Source organism: Monodelphis domestica, chromosome 3 (genome assembly GCF_027887165.1).
Source record: "Monodelphis domestica isolate mMonDom1 chromosome 3, mMonDom1.pri, whole genome shotgun sequence".
Taxonomy (NCBI): domain Eukaryota; kingdom Metazoa; phylum Chordata; class Mammalia; order Didelphimorphia; family Didelphidae; genus Monodelphis; species Monodelphis domestica.
The window spans coordinates 333,761,486-333,785,910 of NC_077229.1; the positions used below are offsets into that span (position 1 = coordinate 333,761,486).

The following is a 24,425-nucleotide window of genomic DNA, read 5'->3' on the forward strand; positions in this document are numbered from 1 at the left end:
AAACCCTTCCTCACCGAATCAAAAACACAATGCTTCGAGGGGACTGAAAAACCAAATCTAACAAAAGGACAGCGCTAAGGAATCCTCCTCCTGAACCCAACTTAAAAGGTATGCCCCCGCCCCCCAAAGCCTGAAATGTAGAACACATGGGTTCAAGGGGAAGGAAGAAGGAAGGCCCCAGAACCCCTCCCCCACCTACAGTGCTGAGCCCCCAGTGGTGGCTGGAATCTAGGCAGTCAAAGGTGCTAGTCAGGAGGGAGTACCTTGACAGCAAAGCTCAGGGCATAGAACACAGGTGGAGTAGACACAGCTGGAGGAGAACCACAGAGTAGGCAGCCTAGTCACAGCTAATATGTTCTATCTCGGCCCCCCTCGTCTTCTTCATCCCCTGCTCCAGAGGTTTTCATCTCAGGGCACATCTAGCCTTGCAGATCAACTCCTCCACCCTGGCTCAATCTCATCAATAGGGCAGATAAGAAGCCTTCAGAGGGTAGGGAAGCTCAAGCTCCAATATCCCTCCCCCACAGACTTAGCTGAGAGGCTTGCTGACTAAGTACCAAGAGCAAAAGCTGAAACAAATTATAGGCAACCACCTAGAAAACAGGGTGGGAAGCCCAGCTCCTTTTCAGCTTCTGCTGTCCACTGGGGAAGATCAGACTAACCTGATCAATCAGCACAACAAAGAAGAAGCCCCTTCAGGACAGAACAGTCCAAACCCACAGATTCAGCACATAATGAGAAGAGCAAGACTACAAGCAACTACAGGGGGGAAAGAAGGGGAAAATGTGAGTAAACAACATAAAAGGAAAAAAGAAATTAAAATCAACAGGTTCTATCCAGGTAATGAACAAAAAGGCAAATGGAAAAGAGGAGGATCATGGAACACCAAGCAAAAACACAGAAACTCCAGCGAATTGGAAATAGGCTGGCTTTGGAAGAACTCAAATTACAATTCAAAAAACAATTAAGAGGGGCTGGAGATAACTGGGAATAGAACTTAAAAGCAAAATAAATCATCTGGAAACAGAAAATAGTGTGTTGAAAGTCAAAATTAATCAGCTTGAAAATGAGGCAAAGGAGATGAAAGATGACCTCCAAAGAAAATCAGACCAGAAGGAGAAGGATGACCAAAAAGTCAGGAATGAAATTCAGTCTTTAAAAACTAAAATCCAACAACTACAAGCAAACTAGTTCACAAGGCAGAAGGAAACTATAAAACAAATTTGACCTCAGACATTTCCTAGCTGTGTGACACTAAAAAAGACACTTAACCCTGTTTGCTTAGCCTTTGCCACTCTTCTGTCTCAAAACTGACACTAAGAAAGAAGGCAAGGGTTTAAAAAATAGAAAAAAAGGAAACTAATGTTATTACTTTAAAATATAGGTATTGTTCTACTAACGTTTCTAACTCATTCACAGTAGCTACTGAAAAGACAATGCTTTACTAGCTTTTTACATGTATAACTTACTAATTAAATGACAATGGTACAAAAGGTTGTTTAGTTTTATGTGTAATGGTCCCAAACTGTAAGATTTCTTGGGTATTTAATGTCTGAAGAATGTCCATTGAATGGCATGAACAAAAATTACACAGGATGTAATGCAGAAGGGAATTAGCCACCTATGATTATGGAAACCATATCCAATCAATGACTGACCAAAATATCACAGTATCTGGAAGTCATTTTTTTAGCAAACCCAACTATCTGGATCATAACTAAAATAAACAGAAAAAGGACTTCAGAAGCTGATTTCAAGGGCCAAAATAGTTGCAGAATATATAGAATCCACTCAATGAGGCTAATATACAGTATTTCTATAACATCCCTTCACTTCAGCACTCAAGATATTAAAAAACAATAAACGTTCTTATAATACTATTCTAAAAAAAAGAATTAGAGAATTGACGTTACTTAACTTCATACTTATAAGGGTCTGATTAGTTGATACTGTTTAATTGGAGGGGAAGAGTGAAAAGAAAGAAAATAAATTATTTTAATTGGAAAAAATTAAATTAAAAATTAAAAACTTGGGGCTATAAATCAAGGAAAGACTTAGAAAGTGGACAAGTGTCCACAGTATTCTTATTTTCTTTTATTTTTTAAATTTTATTTAGTCAATTTAGAACATTATTCCTTGGTTATAAGAATCATATTCTTTCCCTCCCTACCCTCTTCCCACCTTTCTGTAGCTGAGCCACAAGTCTACCAGGTATTACATGTGACCTTGATCAGAACCTATTTCCATGTTGTTGATGTTTGCAATAGGATGTTCATTTAGAGTCTACATCCCCAGCCGTATCCCCTCAACCCATGTAATCAGTTTTCTTCTGTGTTTCTACTCCCAGTTTTTCCTCTGAATGTGGACAGTTTTCAGGATCACTACATTGCCACTAATGGAGAAGTCCATTACATTTGATTGTACCACATTGTATCGGTTGCTGGGTACAATGTTCTCCTGGTTCTGCTCCTTTCATTCTGCATCAATTTCTGGAGGTCATTCCAGTTCCAAAGAATTCCTCCAATTCCTTTGAGCACAATAGTATTCCAACACCAACATATACCACAATTTGTTCAGTCATTCCCCAATTGAAGGGAATCCCCTCATTTTCCAATTTGTGGCAACTACAAACAGCGCAGCTATGAATATTCCTGTACATGTATTTTTCCTTATTATCTCCTTGGGGTACAAACCCAGCAGTGCTATGGTTGGATCAAAGGGCAGACAGTCTTTTAGTGCCCTTTGGGCATCGTTCCAGATTGCCCTCCAGAATGTTTGGATCAATTCACAACTCCACCAGCAATGCATTAATGTCCCAAAGTTGCCACATCCCTACCAACATTCATTACTTTCCTTTGCTATCATGTTAGCCAATCTGCTAGGTGTGAGGTGATACCTCAGATCAAAACCTTTTGTTTTGATTTGCATCTCTCTGATTATAAGAGATTTGGAACACGTTTTAAAGTGCTTATTAATAATTTTGATTTCTTTGACTGAAAATTGCCTATTCATGTCCCTCTCTCATTTATCAACTGGAGAATGGCTTGCTTTTTTGTACAATTGATTTAGCTCTTTGTAAATTTGAGTAATTAGACCTTTGTCAGAGGTTTTTGTTATGAAGACTGTTTCCCAATTTGTGCTTCCCTTTTAATTTTGGTTGCATTGGCTTTGTAAAAAAACCTTTTAATTTGATGTAATCAAAATTATTTGTTTTACATTTTGTGATTTTTTCTTACTCTTCCTTGGTTTTAAAATCTTTCCTTTCCCAAAGATATGACATGTATACTATTCTGTGTTCATCTAATTTACTTATAGTTTCCTTCCTTATATTCAAGTCATTCATCCATTCTGACTTTATCTTGGTGTAGGGTGTCAGATGTTGATTGAAACCTAATCTCTCCCATACTGTCTTTCATTATACCAAGGAGTTTTTATCAAATAGTGGATTTTGGTCCCAAAAGCTGGGATCTTTGGGCTTATCATAGACAGTCTTATTGAAGTCAGTTACCCCAAGTCTATTCCACTGATCCTCCTTTCTATCTCTTAGCCAATACCATACTGTTTTGATGACCACTGCTTTATAGTACAGTTTGAGATCTGGGACTGCAAGGCCTCCTTCCTTCGCATTTTTTTTCATGATTTCCCTGGATATTCTTAATCTTTTGTTCTTCCAAATGAAATTTGTTATGGTTTTTTTTTTTTCTAATTTAGTAAAAAAGTTTTTTGGGAGTTCAATGGGTATGGCACTAAATAAGTAAATTAATTTGGGTAGGATTGACATTTTTATTATGTTAGCTCGTCCCACTCATGAGCAGTCAATGTTTTTCCAATTGTTTAGATCTAGTTTTAATTGTGTGGAGAGTATTTTGTAGTTGTGTTCATATAGTTCCTGTGTTTGTCTTGGCAGATAGATTCCTATTCATCCATATCACCTAGATTGCCATATTTATTGCCATATAATTGGGCATAATAATTTTTAATGATTGCCTTAATTTCCTCTTCATTAGAGATGAGGTTTCCCTTTTCATCTTGGATACTGTCAATTTAGTTTTCTTCTTTCCTTTTTTAAATTAGATTGACAAGTACTTTGTCTATTTTATTTGTTTTTTCAAAGTACCAGCTTCTAGTTATAGCAATAATTCTTTGACTTTCAATTCTATTAATTTCTCCTTTTATTTTTAGGATCTCTAATTAAGTCTTCATCTGAGGATTTTTAATTTGTCTACTTTCTAGTTTTTCAATTGGCATGCCCAATTCACTGGTCTCTGCCTTCCCTAATTTGTTAATATATGAAATCAAGGATATAAATTTCCCCGTGAGTACTTCTTTGGCTGCATCCCATAGGTTTTGAAAGGATGTCGCATCATTGTTATTTTCTTCAATGAAGTTATTAATGAAATTATTAATTGTTTCTATGATTTATTCTTTAACTGATTTTGGAGAATCTTATTGTTTAATTTCCAATTAATTTTTAATTTGCCTCTCCATGTACCCGTACTAATTATTATTTTCATTGTATTGTGATCTGAGAAGGTTGCATTTATTATTTCTGCTCTTTTGCACTTGTTTGCAATGATTTTATGCCCTAGTACATGGTCAATCTTTGTGAATTTACTATGTCCTGCTGAAAAGAAGGTATATTCCTTTTTGCTCCTATTTATTTTTCTCCACATATCTACTACCTCTAATTATTCTAAGATTTCTCTTACCTCTTTCTTATTTATTTTTTGGTTTGATTCATCTAGTTTGGATAGAGGAAGGTTCAGGTCTCCCACTAGTATTGTTTTTCTATCTATTTCATCCTTGAGCTCCTCTAGTTTCTCCTTTAAAAATATGGATGGATGCTATGCCATTTGGTGCATACACGTTGAGTACTGATATTTCCTCATTGTATATACTGCCTTTTATCAGGATGTAATTACCTTTCCTATCTCTTTTGACTAGATCTATTTTTACTTTAGCTTTGTCAGACATCATGATTGTGATTCCTGCCTTCTTTTTATCAGTGGATGCCCAAGAGATTTGGCTCCATTCTCTTACTTTTACCCTAAGTGTGTCTACCTTCCTCCTGTGTGTTTCTTGTAAACAATTTATGGTAGGGTTTTGGTTTCTAATCCATTTTGCTATTCACTTGCATTTTATGGGTGAGTTAATTCCATTCACATTCAGAGTTATGATTACCAGTTGTGTATTTGCCAGCATTTTGATTTCCACTCTAGTCCTGCCCTTTCTTCTTTCACTATTTCCTTCTACCTCAGTGTTTTGTTTTTAATCGGTCCTCCTAATTCTCACCCTTATTTTATTTCCCTTTCTACGCATCCCCCTTCTTATTCCCCTCTTATTTTCTTTACAGTCTCCTAAAACTAGCCCCCCCCCTCCCTCCCTTGTACTGCTTCCCTCCCCACCAGTCCGTTTGTTACCCTTCTCCTCCCCTATAGGATGCAAATCTATTCTCTGCCCCAATGGATTGGATTGTTCTTCGCTCTTTGAGTCAATTTCAATGTCGGTAAGACTTCAGTATTTCCTATCTCCAACCTCTATACCCTCCTGTGTATTGACGTTTTCCCCCTTGCCTGCCATTTGCTTCTTTGTGACATATAAATTTACCACATTTTGTTTCTTTTCCCATTTCTCTTAGTATTAATGTCTTTTTAAACTCTAGATGTGTATATATATACACATATTTATATATGTGTGTATGTATATATATGCACACATATACATATACACATATATATTCATGCATACATATATCTATATACATATTTATGTCTTGGCATTTCACCCTATACAGTTTGTCACTGTTCCTTCTAAGTATAATTCTTCTAGCTACCCAGGTGATAATAACAAAATTTAAAAGTTACCAATATCCTCTTTTCTCATAGGGATACATATCATTTTTTTTATCCCCCCTACTCTTTTCAGGATCCAAGAGGATGTCTTAGCTGCTGAGCAGGGCCTCTATTCTTGAGCTTTCTCTTCTTATCTTTCTTCCCTACTCTCACTGACTCAGCCTGTCCAGTCCTTTCTCTTTATTACACAGAAGCTGTGTGTGTGTGTGTGTGTGTGTGTGTGTGTGTTGGAGGGGGGCTGGCATGAAAGAGACTATTTACTTTTGTTGAAAAAGGAGGCTTAATCTTATTCTTATCCCTAATGATTTTGGGATACATATCATTTTAACTTATTGGGTCTCTTAAAAAAAAGGTCTGGGTTTTTTTTGTTTGTTTTTTCTTTTTCCCCCTTTCTTCATTACCTTTTGATGATTCTCTTGGGTTCTGTGCTTGGGCATCAAATTTTCTGTTCAGATCTGGTCTTTTCTTTACAAATACTTGGAATTCTTCTATTTTATTAAATGACCATACTTCCCCACCTGTAAGATTATAGTCAGTTTTGCTGGGTAGTTGATTCTTGGTCATAGACCTAGTTCCCCAGCTTTCCAGAATATCATAATCCATGCCTTTGGGTCCTTTAGTGTAGATGCAGCCAGATCCTGTGTTATCCTCACTATAGTTCCATGGTATCTGAATGACTTCTTCATAGCAGCTGGTAATATTTTTTCCTTGGTCTGATGGTTCTTTTCTTTTCTCTTGTTCTAGAATGTCAGGGCTGTTTTCTTGGATAATTTCCTGTAGGATGATGTCCAGGCTTTTTCTTTTCTCATGGTCTTCCGGTAAACCAATGATTCTTAAGTTGTCTCTCCTGGAACGCTTTTCTAAATCTTCTGTTTTGTGAATGAGGCATTTCATATTTTCCTCAATGTTTTCATTCTTTTGATTTTGTTTTATAGTTTCCTGCTGCCTTGTGAAGTCACATGGTTCTAATTGTTGTATTCTGGTTTTTAAAGATTGAATTTCATCCCTGGCTTTTTGGACATCTTTCTCCTTCTGGTCTGATTTTCTTTGGAGGTCATCTTTCATCTTCTTTGCTTCATCTTTCATTTTCTTTGCTTCATCTTTCATCTCCTTTGCCTCATTTTCAAGCTGATTAATTTTGGCTTTCAAGACACTATTTTACATTTCCAGATGACTTATCTTGCTTTTTAAGTTCTTTTCCCAGTTGTCTTCAGTCTCTCTTAATTGTGTTTTGAATTGAATTTTGAGTTCTTCCAAAGCCTGTGTCCAATTCGCTGGAGTTTCTGTGTTTTTGCTTGGTGTTCCTTGATCCTCCTTTGTTACATTAGCTCTCTGTTCATTGCCTGGATAGAAGCTGACGATTTAAATTTATTTTTTCTTTGTCTGTGTTTGCTCACATTTTCCCCTTCTTTTCCCCTGGTAGTTGCCAGTACCCTTGTTCCTCTCATTATGTGTTAGATCTGTGGTTTGGGCTTTTCTGTCAACCTTCACCCTTGAAGCTTAGCAAGGCACTCAGAGCAGTCTGTGGGGGAGGGGTGTTGGAGCTTGAGCTTCCCTGCCCTCTGAAGGCTTGATAAGATTAAGCAGCAGAGTTGAACTTGCAGAGCTAGATGTGCCCTGAGGCCAAAACCTCAGGAAGGGGGGGAGGGGAAGGTGCAATATGGAGTGTCTCTGCTGCAACTAGGCTGCCTGCTCTGTGCTTCTTCTCCAGCTGCTTCCCCACCACCATTGTTCTACACCCTGAGCCTGGTACTCCCTCCAGACTAGTGCTCTTGCCTGCCCAGTGATTCTAGCCACTGCTGGAGGCTCAGTACTGTAATTGGGGGACGGGTTCTGGGATCTTCCTTCTTCCTTCTCCCCAAACTCAAGTGTTCTCAAATTCAGGCTTTTGGGGGGCTTACTTTTTAAGTTGAGTCCAGCAGGAGGATTCCTTGGCTCTGTCCTGTTGTTAGGTTTGGTTTTCAGTCCCCTAGGAGAAATTGGTTTTTAATCGGTAAGGAAGAGTTTTCAGAGGTCTGAACTTTCACTGCCTCTATGCCGCCATCTTGACTCTGCCTCGGTATTCTTATTTTCCAATGTGATAAAAAAGTGTGATTTTATGACAAAGAATTAAAGAATGTGTCAAAAACAGTCTATCAGTAGGCAGGTGGGTGGCTCAGTGGATAGAAAGCAAAGCCTAGAGATGGGATGTCCTAGGTTCAAATCTTGCCTCAGACACTTCCTAGCTGTGTAACTCAGGAGAAGTCATTTAACCCCCACTGCTTAGCCCTTACCAGTCTTCTGCCTTAGAACCAAAACACAATATTGATTCTAAAATGGGAGGTTAGAATTCTTTTTAAAAAACTTATCAGCTTCATTTGACTAAAAATATGTTTTGCTAGCATTTACCAGAAGTACAAATATCCCTTTTATAGGGTGACTTTCCTCATCTCAATTTTGATATATCCCAGGTTGGCATCAGAAATTAAATGGGAATTTTTGAAGAGTTTTGTAAAAATGGAAGATGACACACAAAGGCCAGCAGACAATATAGAAAAAGTTCAGAAATTCAGAAATGCATGAAATATATGTATAGTATCACATAATATCAACCTATTGTATCTTTTAATGGCATCAATACATGCAATTCTTTAAAAAATTAAAATAAGTAAGAAGTTAAAGATTACAAAAAGAATGTGAAAGCTAGCAAATGACACACAAAGGATCTAGAAATGTAGAGCTATCTTTAGAAGCTTATTAACTCATAAATGAATAAAATCTGTATGGATGTACAGTATATATTTTACTATTTAGTAACAAAAATGAATAGCTACACAACTATTTTCTTAAAATTAAATTTGTAGAAAGGTTCTACACACTGGTTGGAAGGTGCTAAGCATGTCTATCACAATCTCTCATGTGACACCTTGAGGTGATCTCTGCATCTCAAATTTCTTGTATCTTGTGTCATTTAAATTCCATAAACTGTACTCTGACTTTTTTTTTTAACTATTCTAGTGATTACTTGTTGGAATTTGAGCTCCTAAATCAGCCTAGTCTCTGGTGGTTCCTCTTGTTGGCAAATGCTGTGAGCTCCTACATAAAACACTCATGGGAAAAGTTTTCCTTCCTCTGCTGTGCTTGAAAAAAGATACAGATCCAAGGACTGCTATTAAGTCAGGCTTCTGACTCCATGAGCCCCACATGGGACTGATCTTGGAAGCTGATAAACTCTTAGCTTATGATACTTTTCACAGCATACAAGGAAGGTCCAAAGCCTCACTATCAGGCTACTGCTTTGTCTGACTTTCTATAATCCCATTTGGGTTTTTTTGTTTATTTGTTTGTTTTTTTTGGTGGAGATACTGGAACAGTTTGCCATTTCCTTCTTAGGCTCCTTTTATAGATAAGGAAGTGAGGCAAACAGGGTTAAGTGAACTGTCCAGGGTCAAACAACTAGTAATTGTCTGAGATCTGAATTGAGCTTGGGGAGATGAATTTTCCTGACTATAGGCCCAGCACTCTATGCACTGTGCCATCGACCTACCCACAGAGAACAGTATAACTATGTATTCATAAATAAAATATACCCAAAATGAAAGTTCCCAAAAGCAAAACCAATAACTATGTTTCATCTTGTTTTGAATCTAAAAGGCAGGCAATTGCATCTCAAAAAGGAGTATCTTGCTTCTGTACTGACACCTCTACCATATAGCACAGTTCTTAGCATATATTAAGTACTTAATAACTGCCTTTTTATTTATTCAACTTCTTGTTCACAGTATTTTCTAAATTAACCAGCAATTTCCCTCTAAGTGAGCTTAACTGCCATACCCAACGAAGAAAAAAGAAATATGTTATAAGTGTTAGCCTTACGTGGGATAATAGACAGGTTCATAGATCTAGAACTAGAAATTACTTCAGTAGCCATCTAGTCTAGACTCAATAGATGAGTTGGGATGTATAGAACACTCATCCTTCTAATTCCTGTTTAGAATGTTTGAAATTTATTATCTATAGAAACTAGTTACTAATTGTAAAAAAACTAAAAAAAGTTATATCATTATGAAAACAACGTATTCTAAGATGATTTATCTCCTTTCTAAATAGCTTTTCCATTGAAGAGATAAATGGTACCGATACTAATATCACAAGGAAGAACAAAGGAGCCTTTCCCAGAAGACTTTCAAACTTCCATGTGAGTTTACCTATTATAATATATAAACTGAAATAAACATCCAAGAAGTTCTGCAATTTTTGAATACTGCAAATAAGTTTTTAAAACTTCTCATTTCGCTAAAAAATAAACTACATATCTTATGTCAACAAACATTACCATATAGTTATTTTACACTTGCATTTCTTTTTAGGAGAGTTAAATAGAACAAATGACGTTTTAAAAAATGCAATTGATCAAGAAGCAATACTTTTTCTATTAACAACTTAGCATTAAAAACATAAATTAAGACAGCATTGCAGGGGGCAGCTTGGTAGCTCAGTGGATTGAGAGCTAGCCCTAGAGACGGGAGGTCCTAGGTTCAAATCTGACCTCAGACACTTCCCAGCTATGTGGCACTGGGCAAGTCACTTGACCCCCATTGCCTAGCCCTTACCACTCTTCTGCCTTGGGGCCAATATACAGTATTGACTCCAAGACGGAAGGTAAGGGTTTAAAAAATAAAATAAAATAAATTTTTAAAAAAGACAGCATTGCAATAAAAGGGCTTAAACTAGGATCCAGGAGATAACACCTCTACTTCTAATTCATTAAGGCAATTTCAACCTCATTAGGCCTTCATTTTTTTCTTCTATAAAATGAAAATTTTGTACTAGGTGGGATTTTTAACCTGGATTCTGTGAACGTATTAAAATATATTTTGTGGAGTAGGTAGGTAGCTCAATAAATCGAGAGCCAGGCCCAGAGATGGGAGGTCTTGAAGTCATATCTGGTGAAAAACACTTTCTAGCTATGTGACCCTGGTCTAGTCACTTAACCCCCATTGCCTAGCCCTACCACTCTTCTGCCTGGGAACCAATGATACAGCATTGACTCTAGGATAAATAGTATGAATTTTAAATTTTTTAATGATATAAAATAAAATATATTTTGATAACTGCACTTCAAAATAATTGGTTTCCTTTGTAATCCTATGTTTATTAGTTTATGCATCTAACAACAACTTCACTAGACTGCCCATACAGTGTGCTTTGATCCATATAGTACCTTCTAATTTTAAGATTCTAGGATGTGTTTTTATTAAATTTATAGATCCTCTTGAGAGATTATAAATCTAAACATAATATACTTATAGTATGCTAGGTGGTACCGTAGATAAAGCCCTGGGCCTAGAGTCATAAAGACCTGACTTCAAACCTAGTCTCAGACTATGTGTGTGACCCTGGGCAAGTCACTGTACCCTGTTTACCTCAGTTTCCTCATCTATAAAATGAGTCAGAAAAAGAAATGTATCTTTGCCAAGAAAACCCCAAAAGAGGTCACAAAGTGTCAGATACAACTGAAACAACTGAGCAACAACAACAATAAATACTAGTAGTATAGGCAGTAGCAAAGCAACTCTTCCTTGGGGATGAGAGAGAAAGCAGCACATGACAGGTAGATCAAACCATCTTCATCACCTTGAGGCCATCTCCCTAAGCCCAGATGGAGATAGGTCAGAACCCTGTACCTAAAAAGCCTGGGGTACAGTGTCCTCTGAACCACTGCACCTGCCTCCAACCAAGCCCTACAGCCATTACTGAGGGGATAGATTACTGCGGAGAAGGGGCTTAGGTCCCTCATCACCAGCAGCAATGAGTACTGATCAACTGCCACCATCAAGAGGCAGATAAATATGAGATCCCTGCGAGTAGCAGCATTCCTCAGACTTCTGCTCCTGCTTCTAGATCACCCCCACCATCATCCAAGGAAGTGACTCCTGGAGAGAAGGGGCTGGCCATGCCCTCTGACTCCTCATCAAATGCCAACACAGGGCAGGAGAACCAGCCTACCTGAAGAAACAAAGCACCTGGAAAGAGAAAAGGCAGCTTGCACCAGCCAAGTCAAACCACCACTAACTACAGCTCTGGCCAACAGCCCAGAGCCTTGGAGAACCTACAGAAAAGCAACACTTCCAGCCCAGAGCCTAGTCATCAGCCTGAGAAGAAGCTCCCACGGAGAGGCAGCCTCATGGTTGTCCCTGCAGGTGCTACAATCAGAACTATTAAAAACCCAGAAAAGAGTTCTTGCACCACAGTCTTTGGCCCTAACAAACATGTGACTCCACATCAAAAACTGACAGGATTTTTATCAGTGGAAATGATATTAAAGAAGAGATATTAGCATCCATTTTTGCCATGACACCCAAGGGACAGTGGGACGTTTCCCTTCTGATTTACAGTTGAAACCATCCCCATGTGTTGTCTCCTCCAATAGAATACAAGCTCTCTGAAAGCAGAGGCTGTCTAATTTTTCTTATTGCACCCCTAGTGCTTAGCCAATGCATTGAATGTAATCAACACTACATAGAATGTCCCGTTCAGCATTTATGGCTCTTTATGAGCTGGGTCCCTTTTCCTACCCTTCTGGTTTTCTCATATTTTACTTCCTTCCACATATTCCACAAATGAGTGACACTGGCTTTGATGTTCCTCAAACTAGACAAGCCATCTTCTGACTTTACATCTTTTCAACCACAATCTCCTATGCCACAATGTGCATCCTCTTTGCTTCTGCCTTAAATTCTACATTCCACTTACACTGTATATATCTTCTACATACATAGCTATCTGCAGATTGTTTCTTCCATTAGAATGTGAGCTTTCGGGGCACAAGGAATACGTGTATATGTGTGTGTGTGTATATGCATGTATACTGGTCTGTCAAATATATATGAATGTGTATATATACACACTAGTATACATTAATATATATATTCACACATATATGTATGTATTTAAACTAGCATCTCCTTGGAGAGGCTATGAAGAATAAATCTCTTAAGAACACATGATCTATATGTTAAGAATAAAAATAAGTTTGGTACAAAATTTTTATTAGTGTATTTTTAAAGTTTAAAACTTGAATTATCAGAACATCAAATCCATATTGTATGTAGTTAATAAATACTTATTGAATTGAATTAGATCAATTTTCACAGATCAAGTAAAACATGCAAAAATCAAAGAAAAGCCTTATAGTCTTCCAGATTTAAACACTTCCTTACACTGGTTTTTAAAGCTATCTTAAAAAGCCAGTGTCACTCAAAGCAATTTCGTTCATTTTGAAAGAATTCAGTCTTATCCATGTGGTAATGATGATGAAGAAAAAGAGAGAAGAAAAATCAGAACATTCGCTTTCTGTTAAAATAATAAGAGAAAAAATACTGATTGATTTAAATTCAACAGTCAAAACTGTCCTAGCAAGATTAATTCGAAAACCTTCAATCCCTACAACATTTTGTTTATTGTGGATATTGCTTTCTGCATGGTACAGTCTAAGAAAATTGATGGAGGTTTGCTCAGTATATTTAAACTAGCCCCTCTCTGTATGGAGGGTGGCTATGTGCAGTGAATCACTGTAGAAGCCAGGCTTGATGACAGGTACCTTTTTTCCTTTTTGCAGCACAAATACAATAGCAAAGCTGGATGGGAAAATGCCTGGTTGCTTTGTCTCTTGTCTGGACAGCATCTCACTTTCCCACAACAGGTAGGCACAAGCACAGAACGCTGCTGAATACTCAAGACCTTGCCAAGAGGCTGAAACCCACTGGTTTCTGCTGCTGTCTCAGGCGGCCCATTTTCTACTATTGCTGGCTTTCTGCCAAGGTCTAATTAAGCCACTGAGAATGTCAGATTGTTAACCCTCTCTCTACCTATAATCATTTATAAAATGCTATGATGTTCTTTTCCTGATTAGAGATATGTGCCAGTCAGTGCCAGTATAGAAAGGAACTTTGAATAGGATGAGTGTGGGTGAGTACACACATTACAATACTTACTTACTATAGAGAGAAGAGCTGAGTCATTTCAAGAAATAACTCCCCAAAATGCATGTATAGGTTGGGTTTATTAGCTGAACTATGGAGGGCTATTTTTGGAGAGGAAGAACGCAAATAACTCTACATTTTAATCAAGCTTAATCTTAGGGAAATGATTTTCCATTAATAAAAAGAGAAAAAGCCTTTTGGTCACAATGTCTGTTGTGAATCCTTTTTACCCTAGGAACAAAACATTACTGAGCTTTTGAAATTCCCAGAGCCATTTCTGTTCATTAAAAAGAGAAAGCACCCTTTTAAGATTTGAATGCTTTATCTTTTACAAAATGAAAAGATCAAACATAGAACCTTATTTGTAGGCATAGCAATAGTGTCTCTGGGTCTCGTGCTATGATCAACAGCAATGAGGATGAATGAGGGGAAGCAGTGACAATAGTCAGAATGGGTGAAAGGAAGCTCTCTGTTGAGGCTAGCTTGTACTGATTGCAATCTTTAGACCCATGGCCCATAACTGTTTAACTACTACATCCTGAATAAAAAGTTAATTCTGCTCTAATGAGGTAAGCAAGAGAAGTTGCACTAAAGGAGGAACACAGAGTACCTAATTGAGCCCATTCAACCTGGATATCAGAAAGGATCTCCATTTTAAGATGTTAAGAATATCTAACTTTAGGCACATGAAAAATGTGGAATATTGATTAGATTCATTATTTTCTCTTTATGACAAGAGACTCTACTTTTCAACCTAACATTCAATTATGTAATGATTCTTATTTCAAATTATTTGGCAACAGAGACTCGATATAGATGTTCTGTTTTACTTCCCATACCAGGCTAATAGTGACATTTAAAAGAGGTCAAAACAAGCCATAGGCAGTACTACCTCAGTATGACAATATGCTTTTATAATCACATTTCATTTCTACTCCATCCTTATTGGACTCCAAGTATATGCCATTTAAAACTGATTCTATTTCATAGGCAGGCAACTCAATTTTAAAATGCCTTCCCCAAAATAACTATCAGGGCTATAGGGAATGGAAGGATTTCTTTCAGATAGAGGTGGTACATTTCACACCTACATAACACCCTAACTATCCTAGAACAAAAGAGTATCTTAATTAGTTGCTGGCAAAGAGCCCCATCCTTCCCAAATCAGGGATCGTCTAAGACAGCATATGGCCCATTATATTCTACAAATCTGGAAAATCCTTAGAAATTGTTAATAACTGTCTAAACAATTTAGTATAATAAAGCAACAATACTGAAAAAAATCATTTTCATCTATAAAAATAAGAATATTTTTAAGGTTTATACATTTAAGGGGTAAGAAAAGAAATTCCATGCACTCTGCAATCCTTAACATTCCTCCCAAAACAATTAAAATGCTGTAATGCAGTCTCAAAAAGTAAATATGAACAATTTAATTCATAGGTATAGTGATTTAAATGTTCTTAGTATTTGCTAGGTAATTGTGAAAATATATCACGTAATCAATGAGATATGTTATAAGGTTCAAAAATGATAGTTTTTAAGTTTTTAAAGCAAGTCATTTCCCTTCTTCTAACACTATATGAAATAGAAAGCATCAACTTTAAAATAAAGGACTTTAACATGGTTTTTAAAAGTTCTTTTTCATCAGTTAATTCACATTTTCAGATTCATTGTGTTATGAGAATATATTTTATATTTAATTTTGTGTTGTCTATTATAAAATGCATTTACTTATGTCAAATATTCACTAGGTTTGAGGGCACAGAGGATGAGGCAGACCCATTATAATGCTGCACAACAGTCCAGAACAACAGATTTCAAAAGTTCATTTTTTTGATAACACTACTCTAATCATCATCTCTAAAAATCCTATTAGCCCTTGTCACACGGCAGCACTCAGGAGGCAAGCAGAATGAGGTCTAAGTTGAAAATGTTAGCATGTTTCCTTGGAAGAAAAAATTGTTGTTATGGATGGATGCTTCAGCCAGGAGTTGAGCTAAATGACTCCTTAAGTACATTCCAGTTCTAAAAGTGAAAGAGAATAAAGTAGCAATGCTAATTTGGAAGTAGAAGTTACCTACAGGCCACTGTTCACTAGCATAGCATTACATGAAAAGTTTGGGGACTCTACTACCTTCTCACAACTCCTTTAAGAACCCAGTGAAGGTAACGAAATCTAGTTTGAGATATGTCATCTTAAGAGATTATTTAAGAGGGGGAAAAAATGTTTAAAGTTAAACAAGCACAGTGAGAAAAGTGCTGAATATGGAGTCAGACATCCTAAGTTTGAACCCTGACCCTGCCACTTACTACCTGTGGACATTAGTAAGAGTACTTAGCCTCTCTGGGCCGGATGCTTCATTTGACAAAAATGAAGGCGTTGAACTATGTGGCCTTTAGAGCCCTACTTAGTTTACAGTCTGTGATTCCAATTATTTACTTCAGGATCCTATATTATAATTTTTAAAAAACCCTTACCTTCTGTCTTAGAATCAATTCTGAATATTGGCACCAAGGCAGAAGAGTGGTAAGGGTTGGGCAATGAAGGTTAAGTGACTTGCCCAGGGTCACACAAGAGGCATCTGAGCCACATTTGAACCCAGAATCTCCCATCTCTAGGCCTGGCTCTCAATCCACGGAGCCACCCAATTGCAATCCACCCTCCCCCCACTATTATTCTTAAATACTGAAGTGGCCAAGAACTAAAACAATTTCTCCTCCTTAGTTTCCCATTTCTACCATGGGGATAACATTTCATATTGCAACAAAAAAGCTTTGGTGAAACTAACTTCTAAGCAGAGAAAAAGAGGCAGGGTAATATAAAGATTTCCACTTAAATAACTACTTATGAAAAAGATTAAATTTAAGAAGTCAAAAAGTGCAGCTAGTTGTAACACCTAGATTTTTAAAGTGTCTTATGGGAGAAATGTTCTTATAAACATTTCTGCTTAATAATTTATAGGTGCATGATAAACAAAGTAAAAAATGATAAAGATATACTAAAAACTAACTTACCTATAACTACTTCTTAGAATTTTGTAACAAAATAGAAAAGATCGCCCTTGATAACATAATTTAGAGACAAATACAGGTGATATAGCTAGTGAGGTCACAGGCAGATAAAAATAAATTATGAGATGCAAATTTCAAAAAAGACTTTATAATTGAGAGTACTTTAATAGGGAGATGGAGAATGGGAAACATCCTTTTCTCACACAATTAAATAAGTGAATAGGAATAAATAATATTGAAATCACCAATGAAAGCATCAATGAGCTCTGCAGTGTACTAGAAATGTTAACAGCCAACACTCACTATTTTTTTGCTCATATGGATAAAGTATCTATCTTGTTGAACTGCCAATTTTCCTAATTCATTTTCATTTTTCAGTTAATGATCAATAAAGTCTAACATCCAAGATCCTAGACACAGAAGAGAAAAACATATATTTTTTCCATGGGGCGGTACCCAGATGCCAATAGGTGCAGCTGTGACTACATGATTACCTGTTTGCATTAACGGAGACCACAGTTTAGATTTAATAGGTCAAATGACAATACAGCAAAATGCATTTAGCCTATGATTACCCCTTTTCAAACATTCTCTCACTCGCAACTTCGACCCTGGGAACATTGCAGGCACAGACTTAGGTCAATAAGAAACATTGGCCAGCACAATAGGCCTTGCCTCAAACAGCGCTGTTGACAGACACCAGCACAAAGGAAGTGAATAGAGTCCCCCTCAGTTCTCACACAGAGCGAAGAATGACTCAGTGTACTGCTGCTTTGGGGCTCTGTTTGTACAGTGTATACAGCTTTTGTCCTCAGCCACTGTTCTCAGCTCAATGGGGCTAAAGAGCCTAGGAAGTGAAGGCGGAAGAATGGCTCCACACTCTCTCCTGCAGCCAGCAGCAAATCCATGGGCACAGGGCAGGTCACAGAAGAACGAAAAAGTCACCAGGAAAAACCGTCTCATCTTCCAGCTTTCAAGTAGATGCAGGGTGGCTACTTGTTAGTTAAAATTCAGGGGACAAAACTGAAAACACGATCATTCAGCACAGTGCCAGTCCGATAGCAGATGAACAGGCCCCCCTCTGCTCAGGGCTTTAAGGCTAGTTCTTTTCCTGTCCTCCTGGGGCCCCCATTTCCCTCAGTCACCTTTATGGCCCTGCCCATCCACTGACTGTTTATTGTCCCTCTGTCTCCAACATGCAGAACCATCACAGGCTTTCCAGAACCTGTCCTAAAAGGAGAGCCTAAGGGGGAATGCATGAAGAGGCAGGCACACAGCCCCTCATCCAAGGCAGACTGAGGATGGGAATGCCAGTGATGGGGTCTAAGTGAGAAAGCTTGGGAGGTGTTTGGCTTTGTTTTTTTAATGGGGAAGAATAAGCATTGACATTGCCTACTCTGTGCCAGACACAATGTTAAAAACTTTACAGTTATCAACTCATTTGATCCTCACAACAACTGTGAAAGGTAGGTCCTGCTAATATTTCTATTTTACACCTGAGGAAGGTTAGTGGCAGGTGAAATGACTTGCCTAGGAACTACCACAAGTAAATGCCTCTGGCTACATTTGAACTCAAGTCTTCTGACTTCAAACCCAGCACTTCATCCATTTTTCCAAATAGCTGCCTATTTTCTCACTTAAAAAAAACCAAAACACCAAAAACAAACCTCCTTTGCCCTTTGTTTAAATTACTGTGGTATCCATCTCCCAAAACCCAGTACAAACTCTCTCTGCCTGACCCCAAACCTAACACTAGGCCACTCTTCCCAAGGAAAGAGAATGCCAGAAAGGTAATAGAGGAATAATCCTAAACTGAAACTGGGCATGACACACCATCTGTGTGAACATGAGCAAATCACTTAATCTTTCTAAGCCTCAGTTTCTTCCATCTGTATAAAAGAGTCAATGACATGTTAGTATATAAACTTTACTTGGTTGTTGCAAGCCTCAAATGAGATGTCTGCAAAGTGCTTTCAAACTTTAAAGTGATATATAATATGTATATATACCCTACACACACATATACATGTATTATCACTGTTATCATTTTATCATTATTCCTAAGGAGGGCACAACACAGTAGGCCTATAAGATATGGTCCTGTTGCTCAAACTCCATTGCTTTTTGTAAGTCATCTGCTAACCGAAATGCTGTTCCTCTAACAACTATAGACATTTTTGGGCAACATTATGTGGATAATTATTGAGAGTTGGGAATTGCACTGATCACCATTGTTAACTAAGGGTCCAAAGAGGCCAATGGCAATAATTGGTGAGAAGCAAGATGGTAGTTGTCCCTAATATAAAGAAAAAATACTATGTCTCCCCATTAAAAAAGAAAAAGATGCCCTTCTGCATGAAGATGAAGGGAGGGCAGGCCTTGGAGTTAGGTTAGCCAAAGGTTCAAGGCCTGTCTCTAACATATGCTTGACTATATAACTACAGAGAGAAGTCACAACCTCTTATTCCCCTGCCTACCTCTCCTCCAACCCCCTCATTAGCCGCAGTGTATATATGGAATCCTGGTTTGATTCCACAGAGGATGTCCATACAACTTCCTATATTGATGCAAGCATAGCTCCAGGGTCAACAAAACTAACAATAACAAAAGTGAGCCCAGGATTTTCATCTTGAGACAGCGAGAATGCCCTCTTCACCTAAGTGGTAATTGGAGTTGTCCCCAACAAAACTGAAACATTAGGATTTAGAGCTGGACTGAGTTAAAATCTAGTCCAATCTCCTCATTTTGGGGTTAAGAAATTGAAGGCAAGAAAGGTTCGTAGTTTGAAAAAAGTAGCAAAGGTAGAATTTGATTTGAACACATATTCCTGGGCTCCAACAGTGTTAGGTATAATCACTGTGGCTGTGTTATAGTTATAAAGTAAATGAAATGTACAGTATTTTTTTTTTCTAAAAGATGACATCTATATTGGAATATATAGCAAAAACCATTATTTATAGACATTATACTTTATTATGAAAACATTGATTACAACAACATTTAGTTCCTTGCTTGTAACTAGGAAAGGAAAAGTCCCTCTATTGGTTTAAATTCTGTCATTAATCAGATTAGGCTCTAAATGAAAACTCATTACTTAAAAACATATGGCAATTACTAATTGTTCTGCTTAAATTTACCATAATTTCCAGTTCTATATCAACTGTATATCTATTTTATCCAACTAACTTTAAATGATATAGGGTTAGAAACAAGTAAAGAGTTCCTACTTTCCCACATACCATAAAATCATGGTTTGAATGGAATTTGATAAGAAAAACAAGTAATAAATGAAAAAAAAAACTATGCCTTACAGGTGACTTATTTAAGCCAAGTGAAAAAAAGGGGAAAGAATTATTAATATGACTATCATGATTTTTACCCAATTTCACTGTGTAATAGTATTGAGTTATGAACATCAATGACTGAACTGAAATATAATTAACCATTTTACTTGCCAAAAACTTGTTTTCCTTTAGGTCTGACTCATTTCTTTTTCAGGGTCTAAATTTGTAAGTCTATGAAAATAGTCATAGTCAATCTTAATACCAGGTGGAAATTTTAAAAATAAAAAACCAAGGGTACATAAGTTAACAAGTTACTCAAGGGCCCGTGGTCTTAAAAAAATGCAAAATCCCCAAGAAAATGTAATAAATGATGTATTTAACTTCTTTTGTGTTTTAGAAATTTGCATGGAATTGGCATTGATCATCTGTTAGGAACTGTACATCTCCCAGGTTCTAATTTTTTTCTTCTAGAAACTATGTCCTACCCCATGTCACAGAAATGAATTCATAGATTTCTTGAATGAGATGAGAATCAAAATGGTTTAAGCAGTCATAGCTTTGACAGGAGACCTCACAGGATGAGCATGAAGAGAAAATTTATGAAATTCATTTATGTTTTCTATATTTCCCTAGAAAAGGAACTAGAACAAATCAGGAAGTTATAGGAAAGTTAGATTTCTATTCAAATAAGGAAAGAACTTCTAAGAAGATGAACTATCCAACTATGGAATATGCTACAGTCATTAGCTTTTCATCCCTGGAATTCAATTCAAAATCAAGAAAATTAATTAATTACCTACTAGACACAAGGTACTATGCTGGAGGATGAGTTAACAATTGTTAGTTAACAAGTTAACAATTGTTAGTCATAGAAGTTTTTCCTTATGGACTTATATAACTTATAGACATTAGCAGTTACATGTTCAAAATACTGCTAAAATTGTGAAAATTGTTACATGGTTTGTTATTATGTTCAAAACTATACTCATGTAAATTCCCTGTTACCTAAACTATTTTCCTATACCCAAACTTAGCATAGAGATAGTTAAGACAAAAATAATTAAGTCAAACTAGGATTTATTGTTTTGGGAAGGTAAAGGAATATTTAACTTAGTATAGGGTATAGAATTAGATAGTTAGAAATTTGGCAAGATAAACTTAAGAGGTAAGTAACATCAATAAAGGATGCAGGCTGCATCCTGTCCAAAGACAAAATGGGGGGATGTAATGTTGTGGATGAGAGATGGGAAAAAACTGTAGCGGTGCTGGAGAAGCAAGGACTGGAAAACTGCCAATCAAGGAGAACATTCCAAAATGGAATGGTGACTGGAGAAGGACAGTTGAAGAAGGAGAGCCAAACTGAAGAGAAACTTGGTCTCTTGCCCTTGGGACAGAAAGGAGGAAGGTCAGAAAAGTCCTGCTCTCTGGTTTCTCCCTACAATATTCAAGTGACTGAATCTTCAAACCTGATGGCCAATTCCCCAAAAATCTAGACTCTATTCCACCATCCTCCAACTTAGGAATTATTCTAGGATCAGGGAAACCTCAAACCCTCTCTCCCTTCAACTCCCCTACTTTCCTCTTCTCCTAAATAAACCCCTTTTGTTTAAAGTTATTAAAGAGGGGGTTATCTGTCTGTTATATCAAGATACTCACTCAAAGCAGATTTCCAGTGATACCAACTGTAGAACTAATTTGATGGGGGAGGGAAGACAGGGAGGATGAAGGGAGAAGAGGGAGAAGGGAAGGAAGGGAGGAAATGGATAGATCTGATCTTTGATTTATCATCTCCCTCTCAGAGTAATTCCCTAATACACACTTTCATGTTCAAGAATTCTGAAATTCCCCCATATGACCACAATCTATTGGCTTTTCACCTATTATATTTATTGAGAGAGATGGGGAGGATATGAAGAACAGGGGGATAATGTGAGGTTTGTAACAGGGTATGGAGGAGTTGAGGGGAGAGAGGGAATATTGCTCTGTAAGGCAAAAGAGAGAGATGCCCCCTGCCGAGAGGAAGCAGCAGGGGTCCGATAAGGATTGTTTGTCATTGAATGACTGAACTGATGTTCAGCTCCCTCTATGCCCCAGAAAAGATAGTCTACTTCTCTGACTACAAATTCAAATAATATAAAGTTTAATAACCATTTGGGATTGGAGTTTTTTCCTCAGCTTCAGAGTTGAGGCCAGGCCCCATCAGCTGGTGGGGGGTTTCTCCCACTCCCATCTACTCTATATCAGTCCTTGCTTGGTCTAATTCAGAATCTTAGCAGTAGACAGAAAGCAAACAAGAACAGTTCTAACCTTAAGAAGCCTGTGTCTTCGGGCTGAACAGAGTAGAGGTACTCGACTCCAGACTGGGCTGAAAGACCTCCTCCCTCCTCCAACACCAGGAAGGAAGAATAGCCAGGCAGGAAGGAAGTGCTATTCACAAGACCCAACTGCCACTCCCAGTTGCCCCTTTCCCCACCAACTGTCAGTCTTGTTTCCTTTCCACAATCGTCCCCTTTTTTTGTTGTGATCTTCCCAAGGTCACTTATTTATATTATAGTTACCAATTTACTAAATCTACTCTAAGGAATTCTATGCAAGAAAGAATGGATAAGGGTAGTTTTGGGGTTTTACAATAAATTCAGTAGAATAATTGTTTGAACAAAACTATTACAAGAAATTTGAATCTTAGTGCTAATACTACTTACTCTAAGTTAACTAAAACTAATGCATTATTTACAGAAATTATTTAATACAATACACCTCACCCTCTACCTTCCATCTACACCATAATTTCCAATCCTTCTCAATCCTTTCTGAGGCCATCTCCATTATACTGACCAACCACTCTCTTGTTTTCTCCATCTTGGTTTTTAGTGAACTATTTCAACTCTCCATTATCCTCCCCTGCTGAGTGCCTCATCCCCTCATCAGATCACTGATAATGCCTAGTCACTTTAATGCCTACCACTGGTGCTACTAAATAAAGATAGAGAAAATGATGCAATTGTTCTGACTGGGTCTACTACAAATTAATGTTTATCAATATCCACACTGCTGCTAGGTAATCCTACTATGCCTCCTTTATAAATTCCCTATCCCCACTCTTCATTATGGCTCTTTCAATCCTTTTCATCCCTCCTCAAAATCCCCATGGCTCCCCCTTCTTCCAATTCTCTCAAGGGAGCCTTGCTTCATATTTTACAGAAGGAAAAACAAACAAACAAACAAAAACAGAGGCATTCTCCAGGAGCTCCTTCCTTTATCCTCTTCCCCTTCTCCTATTACACAGATGCCTTCTGCCACCTTCTTCTACTTCACTTTTTTTTAATATGATGAAGTGATTTTACTCTTTACCAAGGATAACCTCTCTACTTGTTCAAATGATCCCCTTTAATCATGTCTCCTCCAACAGGCTCCCTCTGTCATTCCAACAATATCATTTATTTTTTATCTATTTATTCCCTTTGGCCTAAAAACATGCCTATGTCCTCTCATCCTGGGGGGGAAAAAAAAAACCCTTCACTTAAACCTATTACCTCCATTAACTCCATTATCTATAAATTCTTCTGCCCTTTGTAGATAAACTCCCTGAGAAGGCCATTTACATTAGGTGCCTCCACCTTCTTTCCTCCTTTTTTCTTCTTACTTGCACAAGAATTAACTTAACTCTTAATGCACCTTTTCATCCCACTAACCTTGCTCTCTTCAAAGATACTAATGATCTCTTAATTCCCAGATCCAATGGCCTTTTCTCAATCTTCATTCTTTTGACCTGTTCTGCAACCTTTGACACTTGAATACTTTTCTCCAGCTACCTTCTTCTTCTCCAGGTTCCTATCCTACTTCTCTGACTGCACCTTTTGACTCCTTTGCTGGATCCTCTTCTAGATTATACCATACCCCCCAACCTTAGTTGCCCCTTAGGTTTTGCCCTGTTGCAATGTAATGCTTAGTGCATAAGAATGGTTGACAGGCTGAGAATCTTCCGAGCTGGCAGGGGAAGAGTTCCAAACTATTGTTTACTGGACTTGGGAGTCAGCAGCTGAAAGGGAGGCATATCTGAGCTCTTGTGAACATCTTTGGATCATCTAACAAGCAGCCCTCTGAAGCAGGAGTGGATAGGTGTTTTTCAATACCCTTAGGTGTACTAAAGGACAATATTAGGAGCTCCAGCCATTCTCTGGACCATCTAGAACTTCTCATCTGGACTTCAGCCTCTATGGGCCAAAAAACTCTATATGTAAGATCTCTGAACTTTCTGTTGGACTGGCCCTTAGGTGTTTATTATAGTTAAGATAGATAGTGGCTTAAAA

At 37.5% G+C, this 24,425-nt stretch overlaps 1 protein-coding gene across 3 annotated transcripts in view; it reads right to left on the reverse strand.

The window, feature by feature from the left end:
• TPD52 (tumor protein D52) overlaps nt 1-24,425 on the reverse strand; it is a 371,490-nt gene that overhangs the window by 106,302 nt on the left and 240,763 nt on the right. Inside the window, exon 3 of one of the 3 annotated variants that reach the window (XM_056824136.1) lies at nt 7,754-7,821. The exons of the other annotated variants lie outside the window; for them this stretch is intronic. Within the exon in view, the coding sequence (XP_056680114.1) occupies nt 7,754-7,821 (68 nt within the window). The remainder of the gene's footprint in view (nt 1-7,753; nt 7,822-24,425) is intronic. 3 annotated transcript variants of the gene reach the window in all.